Source organism: Pteropus medius, unplaced genomic scaffold, assembly GCF_902729225.1.
Source record: "Pteropus medius unplaced genomic scaffold, Ma_sr-lr_union100, whole genome shotgun sequence".
Classification (NCBI taxonomy): Eukaryota; Metazoa; Chordata; class Mammalia; order Chiroptera; family Pteropodidae; genus Pteropus; species Pteropus medius.
In genome coordinates, this window is record NW_024348531.1 from 141,062 (window position 1) to 164,540 (window position 23,479).

General features: G+C 40.7%; 1 protein-coding gene across 1 annotated transcript in view; it reads left to right on the forward strand.

Moving 5' to 3' along the window:
• Window positions 1-23,479, forward strand: part of FAM120A (family with sequence similarity 120 member A) — a 103,215-nt gene that overhangs the window by 75,904 nt on the left and 3,832 nt on the right. The window contains exons 11-17 of the mRNA XM_039879817.1: window positions 1,119-1,368; window positions 8,069-8,183; window positions 13,311-13,520; window positions 15,251-15,434; window positions 16,020-16,157; window positions 18,194-18,335; window positions 18,810-18,906. Of these exons, the coding sequence (XP_039735751.1) occupies window positions 1,119-1,368; window positions 8,069-8,183; window positions 13,311-13,520; window positions 15,251-15,434; window positions 16,020-16,157; window positions 18,194-18,335; window positions 18,810-18,906 (1,136 nt within the window). The remainder of the gene's footprint in view (window positions 1-1,118; window positions 1,369-8,068; window positions 8,184-13,310; window positions 13,521-15,250; window positions 15,435-16,019; window positions 16,158-18,193; window positions 18,336-18,809; window positions 18,907-23,479) is intronic.

Genomic DNA, 23,479 nt, shown 5'->3' on the forward strand with positions numbered 1-23,479 from the left:
TGTCAAGATTTGAGTTCTTCATTCTCTCAGCTGCCTCAGGTGTTACTTTAGTGAAGAAGAGCCCAGGTTGGGTACTGTTATGGGAAAAATTGAGCTGTGGAAGATCACTTTAGATCATAGCACCGTCCTGGCTTCCCTGCCAGCACTGGCTGCTCACAGGATTCTGCTTCAGTTCTGATATTTGTTACTTATAAATTGTACACCCAATTTTTACCTTTAGATTGTTAAGTACACTTGGTATGAAATTGTAACATACTTCTCTGCAGTATGCCTTGTTTTCATTTTATTCCCCATCATAATTTTTCCTTAATTTATTTGGAAATTATGTGGGGGAAATGTGAATATTTATGTGTTTTAAGAATTTACAGCACTAATAGCGGTAAAACAACTGTGGATAAAACATTGTTTTGTATTGTATCAACTTAGAATATCTTGCTATTTTTTTTGAGGTGAAATGGAGGAGTTTTACACTTTGTCTTCAATCTCGTTAAATAGAATTACTGTGTGCTGGCGTCACCTGGAATTTCTTAACATGGAATATTGCTTTTGCTTGTGCCCTTACTGGGCTTTTGGGTTCTCGCTACATGATGGTTTGCCCTTGCTGATCCTTGAAATAGAGTTTAACATTTTGTTACATTTGTTAAAGTAAGAGGTCCTTAAGTAAAGTGGCAAGTTCTTTCTTAAATCTAATTCGTAAAAGTATCTGTGTAGAAAAAGATTAGCTGTCTAAATTGGATTTTCCATGATAATCATGTAAACTTATGTGAATTATACCAATTATTACTAAGACTATTATTATTAAATGGATTTTAATATTAAAACATTTTGTCTAACATCTTTAATTTTTATACATTAGTTACATGGGCAAATCAAGTCATGATTTGATCGAGAAGAAATTTATAGGTGGCCTGACTGAAAATCTAAATGAGCAATTAAAGTGCATAAAGTAGAGAACAGAGTTCTTAGAAGTGAGGATGATGGCTTGCTAACTCGAGGATATATTGCTACATGAGAGATGACATCTTCAGGGTATAATTACTAGAGCAGGTTTATTTTTGTTAGGCTTAAAGGAGCTGAGACTGGGCATAAATGGTTCTCTTCTGATTTCCTTCCTGTAGTTTCACCAGTGATCATTAAGGAGTGGGCAGCTTACAAAGGGAAGTCTCCGCAAACCCCGGAACTGGTGGAAGCTCTTGCCTTCAGGGAGTGGACCTGCCCCAACCTGAAGAGGCTCTGGCTGGGGAAGGCAGTGGAGGACAAGAACCGCAGGATGAGGGCCTTCCTGGCGTGCATGAGATCGGACACTCCAGCCATGCTCAACCCGGCCAGCGTGCCCACTCATCTCACGGTGCTGTGCTGTGTCCTACGGTAGGTGTGGCACAGCAGCCACAGGTCCTGCACACAGAGACATGTCTGTATGACCTACAGTGTGGGGGGTATTCCAGATGCAGCGTGTTGTTTGTTGAAATTTTTCTACATCTGATTTACGTATATTATAGAAATATAGGCCATGTAAATGCAATGAGGATTTTGAATTGATGCTACATGTTTACAGAATAGGTATATTTGATGAACATGTATGTTATAAAAATATAATTTTAAACAGTTTATTTTTTAAATATTAAAGACTTTTAAGGCTATTGGGGGGATTATGTTATATATTATTTGGGATTGTTCTGTAAGGAAAATATGTCTCTTCTTCCCTCTTTATTTGTTTAATCATGTGTAGATCAGTATGGACTTGTGGTTATGTTTTATTCCTAGCATTATAACCTGATGTATCCTTGTTTATTCGGTTGTTCAGATTGTTTCAGCTTGGGCTTTGGGAGCTTATTCAGTGAGCTCCTGTCTTGTCCCCCCAGCGTGTCCTTGCATTTTTGGTACCACAAGATGCCCAGGCTCATCTGTATCTCCCCTGCCCTACCCTGCAACCTGCCTATAAGGGACCAGCTTCTCCTGGAGAGAGGGCTTGAAAACCCTGGGCACTGTGCTTCTAGGCCCTCTCATTTGGCGGGCTGTGACTGCCTGTGTAAACACCATTGGTGTTTTGGAGTCAGTTTGAGTTGGCATACATACGTGTATCAGATTTATTAGTTTTTGGGTTTTTTATTTTTTTTTTAGACTAATTTCACACTTAGGAAAAAGTTACGAGTACAATACAAAGAGCTTTTTATTATCCCAGATTCTTGAGTGTGATTTTCTAACAAACAAGGACACTTCCTCTATAACCACAATATAGCCATCAGAATCAATCAACATCAATACTTTATTTCTGTCTTTATTTCATAGTCCATTTCAGACCCTCTCTTTGTATTCAGAGGTAAAGTTTTATCGGTTTCCAGAGGGCAGATGCTCGTGGAGGGCATGGCTATACATCTCTCTGCTCCTTGTGGTCCTGTCCAGGCTGTGCATCTACATTCTGACCACTTGGTGAAGGGAGTGTCTGCAGGACTTCTCTAGTGAGGCCACTCTGTTCCCATATTTCATGGGAGGCACTCCGCAACTTTGTGAACATTCAGTGTTTTTATATTAATGTAGACAGCTCTGTCTTCAATGGTTTTTAGTCTCTTGCTACCATCATTTAATTTGATGCTTTATCTCACCTCTTGGGCCAGTTGGGGCCTTGTCTGGCTGGCCTCCTGTCATGTCTCCATCTTTCTATGAGCATTTCTTTGCAGAAATGTTTTGACCTCACCTAGATGCCCCTTTCTCCCTGCAGCCCTGGTTCCTGGTGGTGGGAACAGTGTAGGACACCAGGCCCTCCTAGTGTGTTTACAGTTACACATGTGCCCATAAGCTTCTGGGCTTATACTTCTGGTGCCTCCAACTTGCCTGTCTCAACTCTCTTTCCCTATATGTGTGGCCTCTGACCCTGGCAGACAGCGAGAGCCTGAGGCCCAGCTGCCCTCCAGGCCCTAACCTGCCCAGCCCCCTGTGTCCAGTCCCTCTGGGCTGGTGCCTCATCCTCAGGCTCCTGATGTCTACTAAGTCTCACCTGCTTGACTGAGGACAGGGGACAGAGCTTTAGTCAGGTGTTTATTTCCTGAAGTTTCTTAAATTCATAACAGACTTTAAAGCCAATAACTTACTTAGAAGCCTTTCTTTAATTAAATTGAGGTTGACTAAAATAAGCATAACGTGTTAGTTTCTTATTTTATTTCCATTGATAATTAGCTAGTGAGAAAGACTAGTTCTTTGTTTTGGTTTTTGAATCTTCTGGTTTCCTCTGATGGAATATTCATTTATGGACCTGCTTTTATCAATAAAAACATTATATTAGTCAAAAATTTAAGATTAAGACTTGCAGTATTATAAAATTAATTAGAAGTAATAAATTTAGTTACTTTGTAGTTAATCTCTTCTAAGTTTAAAATGATGCGTGGCCTTTGATTTGTTGGGGCAGCTATCTACCATATGCCTGACCTGAAGAGCCTGTCAACTTAGGCTTATGGGGCAGCCTTGCATTAATGTAGGATGAGTTACTGCTGTTGGGAGCAGGGTGCTCACGTCATTTCATGCCTCTTGGGGTGGTGGTGCCTTCACATCTTGTCTGCTCTTGCATTCAACCACGTGGGGCACTGGACATGTCTCCATCTTTCTATGAGCATTTCTGGACACACTCTTCCTCTTCATGTATATTGGTCCTCGTGGCCCTTCCTGGGCCATTACCCCAGAAACAGCTCCACCTCTTTTAGGCACTGTTCAGATGGCTTTCACAGAGCCTTCCCAGACTTCAGGACTGTCCTGGTCCCTGTTTTTAAGACAGTCTTTATTGTTGAGTTTTGTTTTGTTTCTGTAGTTGTTTATGAAAAAGTACTCATTTTAAACCTTGAAAAGATTAATAAATGTAACTAATAATCTCGGATCTGAGCGAATCTCGTCCTATGCTCATCTTGGTGGTGTCAAGACACTGCAGTGAGTATAGTGCAGGCCCCCATACTCAGGTGGAAGCCAGATAATGTGCTTGATGTGAAGAGACTGTTGTTTGTGGGGTGGGCGCCTGGGGTCAGGGTTTTCCCCACTTGGAAAGATTTAGTTTTAGATCCCAAGGAGAAGCATTGCACTGAGATGAGGTGCAAGGAGTTTTAGATCCCAAGGAGAAGCATTGCACTGAGATGAGGATTGAGAAGAGATGAGGGAGGGACACTCTCATGGGACGAGTCCTGTGGATTTAGGGCTAGAACACTATAAATGTGTTAGTCTGTTTCCACTAAGACAATCCATTCTACCTTCTGTTTTTGAGGCCATGGGAGAGCAGGTGAAGGAAACCTGTATTTGGTCAGTGGGTATGACTTAAGAACATGGGGATTGGCTGAGTAGGAGGTTTGAAGTTTCGGAGTAAAGAATGTGGAGCATGGGACAGAGAGTGGGCAAAGACGAGTAACAGAGTTGGTGTGTGCCTCCGAGAGACCCCGGAGTATGGGCTGTGGGCTGAGGCTGGCAGCCCAGTGGTTGTTCTCTGGAGACATTACAGCCTGGAGACATTACAGCCATGTAACAAGAGAAGGGCTGCCGAGGTCAGGCTGAAGCTAGGGATGGGGGGAATGGACAAATGACAGAGACTGCGTCTTGGACTAGGTGAGGCCCTGCAGCGTGACCCTTAGCCTTGATGACTGGGTTGGGACAATGGTCGGCAATTGCAAGGCCAGGCTGTCATTCACAAAGACTTCTTCTCTGTCTTTGATCATTTTGGGTTTTTCGTCTGTGTAATTTCAAACTTGAAGAAATTGTGAAGTTAATACAAAGCTCATGGTTGTCCTTCATCACATTTTCCACTCATTAAATGTTCTACTGCATTAGCTTTTTCCTCCTCTCTGTGTGTATCCTTGTGTTTGTCCTGAATGCTTCAAATGTAAGTCGTGGATATGATGTCTCTTTACCTACCCCTAAGCTCTTTAATCTGTGTTTCCTAAAAAACAAGGACATTATCAGAATCTAAAAAATAATACTGATACATCTCATGTATAGATCTCACTCACATTTCACCAGTTGTCCCAATAATGTCCTTTATTAGCAACAGAAAATCTTGGCTTGTGCTTGTGTTCAGTTGCCATGTCTCCTCCAGTCTCGACTGCTTCTCCTCTTTCTCTGGGTTGATGCAGAGATGTTTCTGAAAAACGAGTCCTGGTTTGTCTGCACACCTGGGATCTACAGATGCATATAAACAAATAGAAACAGTATTGACACACAGGCGGCAGCCCTTAGCTGCAGTTTGTCAACCTCTGTGGAGGCTGCTTCTCACTCTAGATTTATCCATGTTCCTTCAGGGTGAGATTCCATTTCTGCATTTGGGGCAGGCATACGCCAGCAGGGAGGTGGTGGTCTCCTTGCTGCTTTCGCCAGTGGTGTTAGCATCCATATGTTATTTATGTTCCAGATGTGATGTTTGGACAGCAATCGGGAGGATGGGGGAAGAACAGCAGCCAGATCTCTAGAATTCTTGTAGCAGAGGGCCACCCTCCAAGCAGTGCAAGGCTGAAGCAAGTGTCCAGAACAGAAGAGAGGCAGCCTTTCCCGGGTACAGCCCAGAAAAATAGACAAGATCCAGGAGAGCTCAGATTCTCCTGAGGGGACAGACTAGGTTACGTTCTGGAAGAGCTCAATAAGTAAGATAATAGGATGGAGAGTGTGAGCCCCCAGACAGGACTCAGAGAACCAGCAGAGCCTATTCCAACACCTGAGGAGCACAGCCAGGGTCCAGCACCCATACTCCTAATGGGCAGTGAGAGGAGAACGGGAAAGGGGCATCTACAATATTCTCACACCTCCCTGATAGGAAACTTGAGGCTCAAAGAGAAGGCATGGAAAGGAATGTCTGGGGAAAACAGCGACGTAAAAGAGGCTGAGGACACTGTCAGTGCACAGCTACAAAGTAGCGTGGACAGATGAGATTAACTGGGTGTGCCATTGGCGCCATCCATGTTTATGGTATTGAAGCTGTGTGTTTATGTACATGCATATCTTTATATACATTTCACACACTTTCTGCATCCAGAAAGGCTTTCCTATGACTTACAGTGAGAAAGAGGTAAACAGTAACTTTGTTAAAATGTAATAGGAAGCCACGTAGAGGAAATAGCAGGTATTCGAATCAAAAAGGCTATTTGTTGTTGCAGCTAAACTGAGTGCTAGAGTCTTTGTTGCCAAGAAAACCAGGAAAGATCGTGAGAAAAACAGCCTGTTTCCAAGACAGTTTTTTTTTTTTTCTGATTCATAATTTTTAAAGGAACATCTAGCCAGGGGCTAGGGATAGAGGGAGTTATTGTTTCATGGATTTGCAGAATGAAAAGAGTTGTGAGGATGGATGGTGGGGATGGCTGTACAACACTGAGTGTACTCAATGCCACTGCACTAATGGTAAATTTACTAATGGTAAATTTCATGTCATGTATATTTTACAATTTAAAAAAAATATGAAATAAAAATAAAAGAGATGTATAACATGGATATTTTGGCAAAGAACATTATATATTGAGCATAGTCTTTTCCACAGAAATGTTTTTCATACAACAGTGGGGAGACTTTCTCTGTATTTGCTGTTTCTTGCATCAAGCCCTGATTAAAACTCAGTAAGACCATTGTATTTAAGATTTGTGGCTCTCAAACAATTGCAAAGGGTGTTGTTTTGTCCTTGCAAATATTGACAGTCTAATGAAATAAAGTTTTTACATCATTCTTTTAAATAGATCTGATTGGATCTAAATACCACAGAGATTTAACATCTACTCTTCACTTACCTTGAAATTCATTTCCTTCTTACTAATACTACATAATTTTACCATGACATATGAGTTCTGTGCCTCAATTTCCCCACTCTCAAAGGGGACAGTGATGGTTCCTCATTAGAGTTGCTATGATTACATGAGGACCCAGTGGATATAAATGCTTAGACCAGTGGCTGGCACCTAGCAAGCACCTAAGTTTTTCTGTTCGGGATTTTTATTGAAAATACTTCTTTTAATCAACCGGATGGAACTTCCTCCTTTACCCATTATTCATGTTCCTGTGGATTAATATTAATTATTAAAATAACAAGCTAGGACTTTGCACCTACTCTGATTCTGGCTTTTGTTGACTTAGATTTTAAGTCCTGAGAAAACTTCCAGGTGGAACTGGAAAGAGCTTTGTGATGTATGTCACAATTCTCCAAACTCCTTTTGAACTATCTGCCAAGGATGACATAGGAACCTCTCACCAGAAGTTATTTTTAGTGGTCAGCTGGCAACTTGATTAGATTATTCTTCAATTTTTTTGCTGAATGCAGGGAATTGAGAAGTGTTGGGCTTGAAGAGGACTTAATGACCAGGTTCTTAGTGGTTAATCTCTCATTTTCTCACCCTAAACATTATCTGTGGTTGTGCCTTTGCTTAATGCCCTAGAGTTGTCGCAGGGGCTCTGCACACAGTAAGGTAAGTAAGGGCAAGAAGATTAGTAGAAAAAAAGTAAGTTGGACACCTGGTGGTTCTTAGGCAGAAAGTACGCATGGATATGGTAGATTTAGAAATTGACTTCCTGTCAGCTGCTCAGACCAGGGCCTGTAGACACGCATGCTGAAGGCTGCAGCTTTAGTTCTCATTCTGGGGTACCTTCCTACTTAGTTCCTGTACATTCATCTGCCACTGCCGGAGCCCCTTGTGCAGAGGATTCACATGACACTCGCCCTTCATCAAGGGAGTAATCTGGACCTGGGATCTGCCTAATGGGTATCCTGTCTTGAATTAAAATAAATAAATCATATAAATTTTGTACTTATAATGTGTTTTCAGGACTTAAGCATTTCACAAGAGTGAAGTATTAAAAATCACTGACCAAACTGGTTTGTAGTATGTATAAATTTAGTGTGCTGTTTTTAATGACTCTAATATCAAACATGCTGATCAGCCCAGGTGATGATTCGGTGTTTATTTGTAATTGGCATTATCCAGTGAAAATAGAAAAGCTAAGTAAGAAATCTGTATACACCTCCTTAGCTTGTGTCACCCAGATCTCCTCAGAACCTGAACAGGTTGTGTATGTGACTGGTGACCACTGCATCCTGACTCCAGAACCCCTCTGTCCACCCCTGCAGGTATATGGTTCAGTGGCCCGGAGCACGGATACTGCGTCGTCAGGAGCTGGACGCCTTCCTGGCTCAGGCATTGTCTCCCAAACTCTATGAGCCCGATCAGCTGCAGGAGCTCAAGGTAACTGATGCCTCCTTCTTTGTCCTGGAGCCTTGCTCTGGAGCTCATGGGACAGCTCACCTCACTGGTGCACCACACTAGTAATGCTAAGGATGCAAACTTGAGAGCCTTCAGGGCAAAGGGAATTTCCTTCCCGGCTGTGGAAACAGTCAACTCTACTTTTGTCCGACAAAGATTTTCCCTTGTTTACCAGTGGGTGTTTATTCTTGTTTTTCACATCAGGAAATAAACTTGCCTTTTATTTCAGGTTGGGATCCCAAATCCTGGGAGGGCTTGGTCCTAAGAGTTTCCTAACATCTGGCCAGGATCTTTTTCTTATTTCATTCTGATGTTCCTAATTACAACGTTCGTTTTCTCTAAAAAGTAGTCTTTGTCCTCCTAGTATTGTAAATCCCTTTTAAAAAACCACTTGAAGAATATACCATCATTCCTGTGCCCTTTTAGTTAGCATTTAACATCGTATTCTTTTTAATTTTCCCTTCCAGTGATTCCTTTTTGTTCTTTAATTGTTTTGACAATATTAATTTTCTCCACGTTGTCACCTGATTTTTCAGTGTGCTTATCTTTCCAGTGCACTTTTATTAGTTGCTGTGTTCGCATGGCTGTACTTGCTTTCTAATTTCTACGCTAAATTTTAGAAAGTTCAAGACTTTTGAGAGTTAGCTGAATTAGTAGATCTGCCTTTTCTTTTTAATATATAGGGTTTTGATTTTTTCTTTGCCATCGGTTATTTATTTATTTATTTATTTATTTTACAAAGTTTGATTTGTAATCAGGTACTCTCTTTTGACAAAATCGCCTTCACTTTTAGATCTTTTTGCCATTCTTTACGAAGGCGTTCTTTCCCTGCAGAGGAGTTTTAGGCTTGCTTTATAGATTTTCAGTATTGTGCAGTTGGGGCTCAATAAATTTCCGGTTTCCCCTAAATTATTGAGCTACATTCAGTAATTTGGTATTGAGTGACCATCGACTGTGGGGAGCCCATGTCGTTTATGGTCACCATAGACTTCTGATGACTTTGAAACAAGCTAAATAAGACAACAAAACAGGAGAGTCTACCTCAAATTGTGTTCTTTACTATATAGATTAAGCCTTTCTGTTAGACAGAAATTATTATTTTTTAATGGTTTTGAATTTAAGTTTTTGTACAAGAATATTTGGCCGGGTGTCCCGAGAGGCTGGTACTAAGCTTAGGCTCTCCCTCCCGTGTCCTACAGTGTGGTGCCATCACCACCATCTTCATCACCAGACTGTGCTCAGGGGTGTTGTAAATACTTTTATTAGAGTGTGGTGCCATCCCTCTACCTCTACTTCCTGTTTCTCTTATTTAGATTATTACATCAGTATTGACATCCCAGTTCTGAAAATCAGACCGCCAGGTATCAGGTATGCCCACCAAGCCTTATTCACCATCAAGTTGCTTTTACTCCAAGTTCATCTTTTCTCCCATATCCTTTTCATTTTTGGATCAACACATAGGATATAACTTTTGAGACAGTTACACTCTAAGCTTTCATTTTGGTTCTTTTGAGGTCTTAATACTTTCATGGTTTTCTCCTGATTCTTCATCCAAAGCTAGGTATTTCTAGAGCTATGTTAGGAAGTACAGGTACTTCAGGCCCACCCCGTCCCTTCGGCTCTTCTGGTCTGGAGATCTGTGTCCCCTTCACCAAGGGCAGCCTGCATGCCAGCACTCCATTCATGAACAGCATAGATTCTGAAAGAACCAGAAGGAGAAATAACAGCTTTCCTTGGGTGGAGAGGTAGTTGGATTTTTAAGATTAAAGATCCTCTCAGCTATGAGATCGAGAACTGATAAGAATAATCATTATTTAAATGCTACAAAAATCCCTATGTGGAGCTGAGGAGGGGGGTCTCAAAATTCAATGATAGAAAAGTAAATTTTAAAATTGCTTTTTTCTTTAACCTAAAAGTTGTTTAATATATCAAAAGCAATGACGATACTTTTCTATAAAACACCATTTCAGTATGTAGGATATAGTCAACTCTTGATATTTGGTGTTGTTTTAGGGGCCGTTATCCAGTTTGTGGATTGCCCAGACCCTGTTTTTCTTCTCCCACTTCTATTATGTGCTTTGAGAAAAAAGAGGAAAAGAGAAAGAAAAGACCCAATTCTAATAATTTGGCCTCTGGTTGGCTTTTCTGATGGGAGGTTTGGTGAGAAAAGATGTTGAAACCGTTAGTTAAGATGACTTTATAAGAGTTTCATCTGGGTTGTGCTCTGTCCACCGGCTGTGACCATGAACAGTTGAGTGTTCTGTGTGGCTCCTTGAGGACCTAGGGCAGTGACTGACGCCCCTTCCTCTGGTATATTTTTTATGTGCTTCTAGGTTACCAGCATGAATGTAATTACTGAGGTAGAATCAGCACTGACACTGGAGGAGGGTGGGTAAAGGACGAGGAGAAGAACCTTTGTACAGTTTCAGTATTTGCCCAGTTTTGTTCTCCTTGCTCTTGACATTCCTATAATTGCCTTAATTCTTCTAACAGTTTTACATGCCAAATGCAGAATATAAAAGATGGAAAACGAAGAGCTTTAAAGACAGTCTTAGGGGCTGCAGCCTGTCTGTGGTGCCTATAGGTAAATAGGACAGATCATAGTAAGAATCTGCTGCCCTGTAATTAGAAGTCAGACAAAGTCACCTTACTGGAGTTTGGTTCTTAAGCTAATTGGGCAGAGTTTAAGTTCCATATCTGTATTTCCTATAAAGACAGAAAATTTTGTCAACATTAATCTAGTTGACAAACTTTGAATGATTTATCTTACTTGGTATAAGATAATGAGGTTGGAGTGTAAATATTTCAGCAATTTCTGTTGTCAAGGGTTTAGTTTCTCGTGCTGCCAGTTACCAGTTTTGTGACCTGGAGTGTTCTGTGACTCAGTTTCTCTATCTATAAAATGGATTACTAAGAGCAGTACCTGTATGATATGATTGTTGAAATCTAAATGAGATAATACATGTAAAAATACTTAGAGCAGTGCCTGATACATATTTATTAAAGTTCCTTATAAATATCAGATAGCATTCTTTGTATAATTAACATTTAGGGACAGACATATAAATTGCTATGTAATTTTTAAAAAATCTTCAAATGAGGCAAAATCTACACAGAAATTGAGATTTTATTCTCATTATTTAGATAACTTTTAAGAATTTTTCTTTGTTAAATCAATGGTAATTGTCATTACCAAAATAGACTTGGAAATCACTTTTTAAACCCATAAAAACACAATTCCTTAACAAATGATGAGGCCATTTAAAATAAATAATATGTGTAGGCTTCTCCATTCCTCCTGTCAGCTCACAAGGAGCTTACTCATTCTGAATAGGGTGCTTCTGTGCTCCACACACCGGCTATCCTTTCTTAACCTTAGCTCTCAGAGAACTGTCTGCCCAGAGTGGTTTTGAGCTATATTAGTCAAATAAGGGTTTGTTGTTGATATGACCAATACTACTAGTGACTAAGAAATGACAGCAGCTTCATCTTTCTCCAGAAGGCTACTGCTGGCACCTGTCATAGCTTTGGGTAATGAGCAGACATCTTTAGAGCAGCACAAGCACCATCATCGCCTTTCTCTCAGCCTTGATTTGGACCCAGAGGCTGTGACCAGCAGAAAGAGAGCAGCTAGAGGCTAGGCTGCTGAGCCCCTGCAGAGGGGCCAGGAGGGGGCAGGGTGGGTGTCTGCATAGATAGCCCCCAAGCTGGGTTGAGTGTTGCTGCTGTGCCATGTTCCCAGAGTGTCAGCTTTTAGGGAGGATAAATACCCGTGTTCTGCCTGAAGACTCTCAGAGGAGAAGGCAGGTTTCATTTTCTCTCTGCAGCGCAGAAACAGGAATCAGCTGAATTTGTTTTCTGTTTGACCCTCTCTTTCTCCACTTTCTGCTCATCTAATTCCATCACCTGACCCCACCTGCCCTCAACTGAACATGTTTAGTTCCTCTTTCTAACACTGTATGAGTAAAACAGGAGCCAATGGGGTGGGCCGGGAGGGGTAGACAGATTCTCCAGGTTTAGGATGTTCTGAACTGCATTGACTTAAAATTCAAAACAAAACAAAAAAAGGTTGGAAAATGCAGTGTTAGCTGATAATGGGGATTGACAGCACAAAGCAGAAGATATTTATAAATTCCTCAGTATTTCCACTGGAATGACCTTTTTTCTTTATAATGAAAAGCCAGTTTACCTGCCGCAGTTAGGCATTGCTTAGGTTGATACCCTGAAAAGACTGCATTCTTTAGACACTATCACCTTAGAAAATAAGCATGCCAGGTGGGAAGACAGAAACCAGGACAGCTAAAACTCAGTCCTGGATAATCCACAAACTAGGTCCTTCACAGACAGATAATCAAGAGTTGACTGTATTTTTAAGTTCCTCACCCTGCACATCAGATGCTAGGAGAGAGGGCTGTGTGCACACAGGAGGGCTCCAGCAGAGACCCTGGGATACAGTCTCTAGGTTCTGATAGTCTGCATGGTTCAGATACAATGTTTTTGTTGTTGTGTTCTTTCATTTATAAGCTATCCATTTCTCCTAAAACATTTTGACAGTGTCATTAATAAGTTGCTATCTTAAAACATTAACATATAAAATAATGTAAACATAAAGTACAAGTTTTATAATGAAATTATACCAAGTAATTTTTTAATATAACTACTTGAAAAATGCATAATCTTATTAGAATGTTCCTTTTTACAATCTTTCTGTTAATATACTACCCAGTGTATAGAATCTGAAGTGAAAATTTTATTTCATAAATGAATTGTGGGCTTAATCGCTGAGACTATTAATAATTTGTTACTTTATCATGTGTCAACCTTAAATACAGTATTACTTTAGACTTGTATAACACTTCACAAATTCCAAACTGAAATATTTCAGTATATTTATAAAACAGTCTCTTAAATTTAAATTTGTTAAATAACATAAAAAGTCTTTGTGTTGAGACCAGTGCTAGGTTCTTATACAGTGTTGATTGACATATCTGCTTAGGATGTCTGGTTCAGGGATATCCTGGTTAACCATGGAGAGTTATAGTCAGATATTGTGAGAACTGGGTACTGCAGTACTCTTACTCCATAGAAATCACTCTTTTCCATTTAAAGATTGAGAACCTCGACCCTCGAGGCATTCAGCTGTCAGCTCTCTTCATGAGTGGCGTAGACATGGCCCTGTTTGCAAACGACGCATGTGGCCAGCCTGTGCCCTGGGAACACTGCTGTCCTTGGATGTATTTTGATGGGAAGCTCTTCCAGTCTAAACTCCTCAAAGCAAGCCGGGAAAAGACCCCACTCATCGACCTCTGTGATGGTCAGGTCAGTTTCAGGAACACAGGCTGTTAGGGGTGGGGGAGGAGGGGCTGGCTGCCTCCACCCGGAGGGAATAACACTTACTGGCTAATTGGTCATCTTTCATACGGAATTTATAATGATGCCATGCTACAGGATTCTGTTTTCGATTGGGCCCAGCCCCATGCGTGAGTCAATGTCAGTTCAGTGCCCACATGAGCCAAAGACTAGGTACATACTACACTCTATTCTCATTTTTCACAGTAATTGTGTTCTATAAATTTGCCTCAGACAATGAATTAGCAGATACTGAACCTCTGTTCATAGGGGAAACACAGGGTTAGGTTCCTGTGATCCCGCAGTCACAACATCTTTGTTATCTGATCAAGACATAACCTTGTTTATGTGTGTTTCTGTTTAAAGACATCTTAATAAATATATATTGTTAATTTGCTCACATTGAACTCAGGGCCAGCAGCACTATAACTCAGCCTGAACAAAGCTCATCTAACACATGTATTTTCTCCATAAGGCACATCATAGCCTGGCACTTGGGAACACAGACATTACTTAGCACTGTGCTTGGAGCCATGTCAAAAGCAATTTCACCCACAAAAACCGGAAAAATGTGGCACTAAGTAGATGGCAAACAGGACAATTGTTTACAGTATAAAAGCTGAGGTAAAGGCAGAGTTTCACCCTTTTCAACCTCAGCTGGCAACTCAAACTATCCCCCTGCTCTGCGCATGTCTGCAAATGACCATGAGATCGCCGAGTATTGATTTTATGGTTACAAATACGTTTTAGCAAGTAGGTGAATTAGCAAATGTGGAGCTTATGAATAATGAGGCTCGACTGTGCTTTATAATTCTAATTAAAATTAAAAATAAAGTAGGTTATCAGGTTATTTTGTCCTATTGCATAAAAGAGGCTCGCATTATCTTCAAGCTTTTAAACTTTAGACTAGAAAACATGCAGTCTCTTAAAGACTGATTTACAGAGTAAGCAGATTTTCACATTCTCTGGTTAAAGATTGGTTGTACACAAGACATTCCAGTTGAATGTTTTAAATGTTATGAACTTTGTTCAGGCTGAGTTATAGTGCTGCTGGCCCTGAGTTCAGTGGAATTTGACATACGCAAGTTGTACAACACATGTTTGTAGAGGTTATGATGTTTTCCATGATGTAACTAACGTGAAATGACAGGATGGTCATCTCATGAGCAGCCTCGGAGTCAGGTCAGGTCCTGTCCAGAAGAGAGAGTTTCAGGTTTCCCTTAGGAAGCATCTATCAGTATGTGCCTTATTTCCCTTTCTAAAATGCAGTGAATACCTGCCCTAATACTAAATGAATAGGAAAGTAAACTCTAAAGATGTGAACTAGTAGGCATTATTTACCAAGCAGTACATGAGCGGGAGGAAGGATGGTTGGGAATGTGGTCTGTCTGGACTTAGCCATTGATTTTGAGCCCCAAACCCACAGTTACAATTAATAACTTTTATAGTAAATGTTTCTCACCTGAAGATATGTGCAGATAGTAGGAATTCATGTTTATGAGATCAAGTGGTATCTTAATTTTTTTGCATTTTTGCTTTTGCGGTCATGTTTACATTCTGCAGACAAGTACTGTGGAACAGACTGATGGGTAAATAACTAGACATGGCACAGCAGTCGATTTATCATTTCTATCCTATTTATTCCAATTCAACTGAAACCTTGTGAATCACGTTTTCACATGCCAGTGCTTGACTTGCAGGCCGAGCAAGCTGCCAAGGTAGAAAAGATGCGGCAGAGCATTCTGGAAGGGCTGAACTTCTCCCGGCAGAGCCTTCCGCTCCCCTTCCCGCCGCCCTCGGCACTGCCTTTCTACCCCGCCTCTGTGTACCCTCGGCACTTCGGGCCCGTACCCCCGGCTCAGGGCCGGGGTCGAGGCTTTGCAGGTGAGTGTGTCTACCACTATAGGTAGGGCCTTGTTGCTTTGGGGAGACAGATGTGCACACAGTTTGCAGGCCACTTTAGTGGGCCATATCTTGCCGTGTTGAGATCTTTAATTAACTGTCAAGCTTAGTTACGAAGTTCGTAGCAACAACTCTTAATGTCAGAAGGGAGCAACCTTGATCCCAGAAGAGATTCTAGGAAAGGGAGAGAGGGAGCTGCAAAAGCTGTTGTAGAGATGAGATTTTAAAATTAGTCAGTCTTGCTGAAAATTCTGCTTATGCTTATGATTTAAAATTTTCTCTCATGTGAGGTTGGGGGAGTCCTCTTCCACTAAGGCCACCTCCCGGCCATGATTGAGCCATGGGATAGTGCCTGGTTGCAGGAGGTTCCTTCAAGATTGGGCGAGATGGCATTTCAGTGTTCTGGTGATGACAAGAGGGGCCGGGAGACCCCCTCCCTGGCAGTTGATGGTGTAAGCACAAAAACTGAAGGAGACGGGGATCACTGTGCTCGAAAGTCCTCCGAGGCTCTTTCCTGAACCTGGTTCCTCACGGCTTCTCCCGTCTCTCTCCACCTGGGTCCCACAGGAGTCTGTGGCTTTGGAGGCCCCTATGGGGAAACTGTAGCAACAGGCGCTTACCGTGCCTTCCGCGTGGCGACGGCAGCAGGACACTGTGGAGCCTTCTCAGGCACTGACGGCAGCAGGACTAGCAAGTCGCAGGGCGGTAATTATGCCATGCCTCCTAGAGCTTCTGTCCGCCAGCAGCTTCCTCACTCCTCTGGCTCTTCTTCCTCCTCTACTGTCCTAACTCTAGTACCACATCCTTTCCATGAGGCTCCTGCCCTGGCATTTGTTTCTGTTCCTCTCCCAGCCCCTGACTGTCCTCAGGTCTCTACAGCAGCTTTGCTGTGGCCCATCTCTGTCTTCCAGCAGGGCCATCACATGTCCATACACAGCCTTTCTGTGCATCTGATCTCCTGTGATAGAATGGGCTGCCTAGTAATACTCAGTGATGTGTCTTTCCTACTTTATTTTCTAACTGCTCCCTCTTGGTAAAGAGGATTATGCATATAGAAGATTCTGAGGCCATAGCAAAATTCCTAGCATAAAAGCTTACCACACTTTGTTTCATGGAAACATTTTAAAAGAAACATCTGATATCAGATATATAAATAAATTAGTTTATTTTAAATTCCCATTGCTTCTCCTCTTGTTTGTATTAAGCTTGCAAAGGAGAAAAAAAGCCTTAATAACATTTAGTTTTGAAATAATGTCTTGTTATTTTGCTGTAATTTGAAGCCTGTGATTTGTGGCTTTGTCACAAATCCTGCATTTTGGGACTGCCGATCTAAACCTGGCCATCAAGTCTGCATTACAGGGTTAGGTTATTCAAATATATTTTTAAATAACTTTGAGGATAGGCAAACCTTTCTCTCTTGACCAGCAATGATTTTCCAGCTCAGTTACTTGGGCACTTAAAGAGGCTTGTGAGAGAAATCTGCGTAGCTGTGAGACGCACAGACAAATGCAGCCCCTCTGTGGCCGCAGGAGCATTTCTCCCTTACCCACTGGATTTGCATGCCCCTTTTCTGCCTCCCCTGAGTTCTCTCTGCTGTCTGGCACTGTTCTTCCAGTTCCTGCATCATGTATTGCAAAGTGATACGTGCTCTCTGCTGCATGATCTGCTTTAGCTCCTTGCAGCCCTGGCCTGGAAACTCATGCTGGCCTACAATTGGGATAAAATGATGGGGGTGAGGGGGTTCTAAGGGTGAAATGAGAGAAGGAACTTGCTTTCTAATTTCCCCAAACTGTATCTGGAACTCAGATCTGTGCTGTCCAGTGTAGTAGTCACTTGGCCACATGTGGCCCTTGAGCACCTGAGCAGCGTATGGGGAAAAAATGCAAAATATCTCATTAATAGTTTTTTTATATCTATTATATGTTAAAATAATATTATTTTGGATATATTGAGTTAAATAAAATAGATATTGTTAAAACATTTCATATGTTTCTTTGTACTTTGATAACATGGCTACTAGAAAATGTAAGGCCTGTCATAGATTTTGTTGGACAGCACTGCCTTGGCTGTTGAGTCACCATGGCTGACACCTAGACAGTGGAGAGTTTCTTACAGTCTATTCCATCTTCCTGAGAATGAGATGCTTGAGGTTCTGTTTTGTTTTTATCAGAAGTTTTTGCTATCAGTTAAATATTTGAGAATTTTCTTAGGTAAGTCAGAAAACCTTAGAACATGCAAGCTGCCGGTAATTAGTTAGTGAATACAGTGAATTTGTGACCCAGCATAAGGGAATGCTAATTTAACAGTACAATAAAAAATAACAGGATAGGTTTACTGATTAATTTCCACAGTGTTTGGTTAAGGTAGTAAACTTGGAAGTAAATGCCCAAAGAGAAGATAATATAGTAGAAGGCATGCCATATGCACTAAGGACAATACTTGGTGGAACATATTTCTATTTTGCACACTTTGTAGTTGTAACCTATTTCAGTTGTCATGGGTTCTTTGAATTGCCAACACATTTGTCTTACTTTCAGGTATATATTTAACAACAGTTAAAAACATTAAAATCAAATAATGTGCACATAAATACATAATAAACAAGAAGTCTTCACAAAGTAAGAGAAAGGGCTTCATAAAAAATATAAACCACAACTGAAAAGAAAATGCTTGCCTGTTTCTCTTTGTTATTCTTAGTTCTAGGATTGTAAGCAGGACTTTTTGGTTTATTTTTCATGTAGGAATCCAACCTATACCTTCTCAGGGAGGGAAGCTAGAAATAGCTGGCACCGTGGTTGGCCACTGGGCTGGGAGCAGACGGGGCCGTGGAGGCCGTGGGCCTTTCCCCCTACAAGTTGTTTCTGTCGGAGGACCAGCAAGAGGGTAAGTGCTGAACAATGAAAATGTATTCATATAAATTAAAAAACAGCCTCTCACTTGCTTTTTTCCGTTATGAGTTTACTAGAAACATTTTTATATCATCATTAAATACTCTTTTTCGATATCATTCTTAGTGGTTACATAGGATTGCATTATATATAGCATTGTTATTTAAATAGTTATTTAAATCATTAAGTAATTATCCACACATTATTCAATTAACCATTTTTTAATGTTTAAAACAATAGCAAGTTTGAAGTGCATTAATTTTCAAATTGCATCCACCAGAAATGGACCAAAAAATAAGATTGATTTCTTGGAATAAATCTTTGGTATGACCATGATTTAATCAACTCAGTGCTTCCTATGGCATAAGATTAGATAACTTTAAATCCATTTGCTATTATTTTAAATGCTTTAAATGCTGTCTGTAACAGATTCAGGTCTTTCTGCTTTTGTCCTCTTTTATTCATTCAGGCGTCCAAGAGGAGTTATTTCCACCCCAGTGATCAGAACATTTGGAAGAGGTGGGAGGTACTATGGCAGAGGTTATAAAAACCAGGGTGCGATTCAGGTAATAACACAACATAATGCTGGTGCTGGTTCATTCCTGAATGCCTTGTCTCCTGGGCTAGTGTTTCTGTGCCAGTGCCCAGGGGGGTGTTGAGATGTTTCTGTGGGGCCTCTAACATGATGGTGGCATGTGGTGCTCACCAGCTCTAAGTCCCTCAACTCAAATCAATTCCTTGAGGTTTGTACTCGTGTTCGTAGCTGCTCGTACGAATTTACTGAGAATAATCCAAGGCTGTTAATGGTGTTTATAATATAAAACATTATTTAGGTAAGTAGCATTTAGGCTTTAAAAAGGAAATTGCGATTTCTGGTGCTGGGAAAGAACCTCTATACTTTCCTTCTCCTGGACCATCTTGACTAACACTTCCTGAAAGGATCAGTTCCAGAGGAAACAAGTTATGTGCCTGTCTTTAGGAAAGAACTAGAGTTTTCTCTCTTTTGGATATACCATTTTAGGATCTGGATCCTGATGTATTTCCCCTTGAGAATGATCATTTTAAAATACCAGTCAGTCCTAACACTGTAATATGTCGTCTGACTTCTTGAATTATGATATTTAATCAAAGTATGCAGTTTTTTCGGTGCTGTCCATGTGAACATTAACGGGAGTACACCGTTGCAACTCCTATAATAACCCATATTGGGAAACTTAATTGGCCAAGATAAAATAAAACTGCCTTTACCAGTTTTGAACTACGTCAAACAAGTCAAGTACAGAGGCAGTCCTTCCCTTGAAAGTGGTGTGCAGGCAGCCCTTCTTTGTAGCACAGCATCTGGCAAGGGGGAAGGACTTGGATCAATCTACCCTCCACCCATGCCAATCCCACCCTGACCTTCCTCTACCTTCACAGAGAAGCCATTTTGAACCAAAGGTACTTTTGGCCTCTCAACAGGTTTAGGAGGAGAAGGAGAATGCCAACCTTATTGGAGCTCCAGCCTAGAGCCCGTCTTGTAAAAATGGACTTCGTGGTGTGTTATTGTCATCCTTGGTGGATATGAGGGCCTTTCCTGAGCTGGTAGTAGGAAATGTGTCCTCATGTTGCTTAAATACTTTAATATAAAACATATATACTCAAACTCACACAAAACAAATCTGTAGCTTAATGAGTTATAAGGCAAATACCCACGTGCCATCAATATGTGTTAGATAGCCATACTGAGAGCCCTTCACACTTGATCCCAACGCCTTCTTCTTCTTCCCTCCACCAAAAATAACCAGGACCCAGAATTGACACTATTCTCAGTTATCTCATCCTGCCTGTCGTTTTATCATTCATGTGTGTGTCCCTAGACATGGTAGAGTTTCGTTCATTTTTAGTTTGCTACGTCTTTAGGTCTCCCTCACTTTCTTGTCCTTCACTTTATCTGTTGAAGGACAACTCAGGCATTTTGTGACAGACTTTCGGATCTTGCTGAGTGCACATTCATGGCGTGGTTCTCTGTGTGCCTCTGTTCAAGTCTTTTTTGCACGCTGGTGGCTAGGTCAGGGTACTCCCTCATTCTCGGGTTTGTGGTAAGGCTGGAGTGGAACTGCATGCTTTTGTGTCTACTTGTCTGTTTTTATGTGTTGGACCCACTGGTGCCTCAATGACTAGACTCATTCATTGACTAGGGGTTGTAGAACAAAGATGTTCTCAACCCATCATTTATTTTTCTTCATTTATTGGGGTATTTTTATAGAGATACTTCCCATTGCAACCTATTTAGTGTTCTAGTATTACAGCCCTTACAGGAAAGGCAAGGTCAGTGTGGTGCTGCGGTCACCTTGTCCATCCTAGGCCATTGGACCCTTTGCTGTGACCTTGGGTCCTTAGTAGCTTCCTCTCTAGGGTGTCATCTAGCCCAGCAGACCCACAACACTCTTAGTTTCTTGGTTTCTTTAGCAAGAAATGGCTTTTCAAGACCACAGTGTGAGCACTGATGTGCTCTGAGTGCCATGGTGTCAGTCACTGTTCGTGTTGCCCTGTGTACACAGACACAGCTTCATTTCTTCATACATGAACGTGCACACACACACATACATGCTTATTTTATATGCATTTTTAAAATAGAATCCTCATGAATTCACACTGACGTTTCCAATTTAAACTGAGGACTACGGTGCCTTCATTCGGCCTCTGCATTGTTACTTCTGTACCAAGTTACTGCTGCTGGGCTTTTCCTGTGGAGAGGGGAAGGTATGTGCAAGCATATTGCGTATGCTGTGCGTACACACATATACATGTAGGCTGCTGCTTTTTTCCCCCCCAGTGAAATAACTCAAGAGTTTATATTGACTCTTGATTCATATTTAGGACAGAAGTTTAACTTAACCTTTAACTGTTTATATCTATTCTGTCCTTCCTTCCATCTTGAGAATCTTGGTTCCTAAGAACCCAGGAGGATGATTAACTTAGAATGTCCCATAAATTGTCATTTGCTTCATCCCATGTTGTACACACAGGCGGCTCAAAACAACTCATTGCCATCACCAGCACCATCACTGAGGACAGGGTAAATGTTGGCATATGCTTTTCCTTATTCTCGCATTTTAAAAAAATGGCTGTGCTCTTACTGTCTGCATTGTACAAGCATATGGCAGTGACTAGCATCACCCTCCCTTCAGCCTCATCTGCCCAGGTTCCCTACATCTCTGCATCCCACGCCTCACCAGCCCGTGTGTGCAGGTCCACTTTATCCTTCTGAAGCTCTTTTTTTAGTAGATTCCTCAGAGAGGACTTATGGAAAGAATATTCATTTGAAAACAGTTGTTTTCCTAATATAGGCATAACTCGGAGATATTGCAGGTTCAGTTCCAGACCACCACAATAAAGCAAGTTGTAATCTTTTTGCTGGTAGAGGGTCTTGTCTTCAATTTGTAAAAACGTAACATCTGTGAAGCATTGTAAAGCAAGGTATGTCTGTACTTGAAAGCATTGACTCATATCTGCCCCTCAAGTATGTTATATTGGTGATGTCATTTTCTTCTGTTATAAAGTTTTGCTGTCAAAGACCAATAATAATCTAATTGTCTTTCCCTTTGAAGTCATTTGCTGTTTTGGCCTAAATGCCCAAATTGTTTTTGTTTTTCCCTCAAAGTTTTGTGATACTCCCTGCTTGCTGGTTGCTCTGGTCAGTGTACTCGGTACAGAACACGCTCTTTCCGAAGGCAATTTCAAATCTTGTTTTACATCAGAAAGTTTTCTTGAATTATTAGTTTTTCATTTCTGTTCTTTTTCTTTGCTTGTTTTAATCTCTGGTGTTCCTTTTATGCTAGTCCTTCTGGGTCAGCCTGTAGTGTTTGTCATACCCTCGATTCCTTTTTATATCTTCTTTTAATTTACCTGTTTAAAGTGTATAATTCAATTCAGTCTTTCCTCAAGGTCCTGCAATAGTTACCCAGTAATTCTGGAACATTCATTACCCCAGGAAGAAACCCCTTACTCATGAGCAGTTATTCCCTCTCCCCAGCCCCCCATCCCAACAACCACAGATCTGCTTTTTGTCTTGGTGGACTTGCCCTCTGTACCTTTCTTGTAAATGCACTTCTTCGTTCCTTTTTATTGCCGAGTAATATTCTATTGTGTGGTTGGACCATGCTTTGTTTATCTGTTCATCAGTTGAAGTTAATAGACATTTGGGTTTTTTTTTGTTTTTTGGTTTTTTTTTGTCTGTTTGGCTGTTATGAATAATGCTGCTATGAACATATATGTACAAGTTTGGGTTTTCTCTCCAGTTTGAGATATAATCAATACATGTAATGTTAAATTAGTTTCAGGTATACAACATCATGATTTCAGTATTTGTATATATTACAAAATGATCACCACATTGTCTAGTTAACCTCTGTCACCTCATATAGCTAAAAAAATTTTCTTTTTGTGATGAGAACTTTTAAGATCTACTCTCCTAGCAACCTTCACATACACAGTATTGTTAACAGTAGTTGTGTACAAATTTTTGTGTGGATACATGTTTTTAGTTTTCTTGGGTATATTAGGTAGGAGTAAATTCCTGGACCATGTGGTAATTCAGTTTAACTATTTGAAGAACCAACAAACTTTTCCAGAGTGTCTATACCATTTTCTATTCCCACAAGCAATGTCCAAAGGTTCTGATTCCTTCACATCCTCACCAGTGCTTCTTGGTATATGTCTTTGAGTTTAGCTCTCCTAGTAGGTATAAAGTGGTATCAAATGTAGTTTTGATTTGCATTTACCCTATCTTTGTTTATTTCTGATTTTAAAAATTTTCTTTTCATCTTCAAGTATTATAGTGTTTATCTGGTATGTTTCTTCTAGTTTAGTCTTCATATTTAGAATAATCTTTTCTTTTTATTTTGAATTCTTTCCTAAGTTTTTCACCTCATTTTCTAGCTTTTCTTGGTTTGATCTGTGCTGCTCCTCCACATCCTGTCCTGTCACAGCCCATTTTGAAATCAGAGGAAGCAGTCTTGGTTGTTATGGACATGCCTTTCTGACATATTTCATTGTCTGTAAGGATGTTGTTCAATCCCTTATTTTCCTGTAATGGTGTCATATCTGGTTTCACCATTGGTACTTTCTGGTGCTCATTTTTAGGTGACATCAGTATTC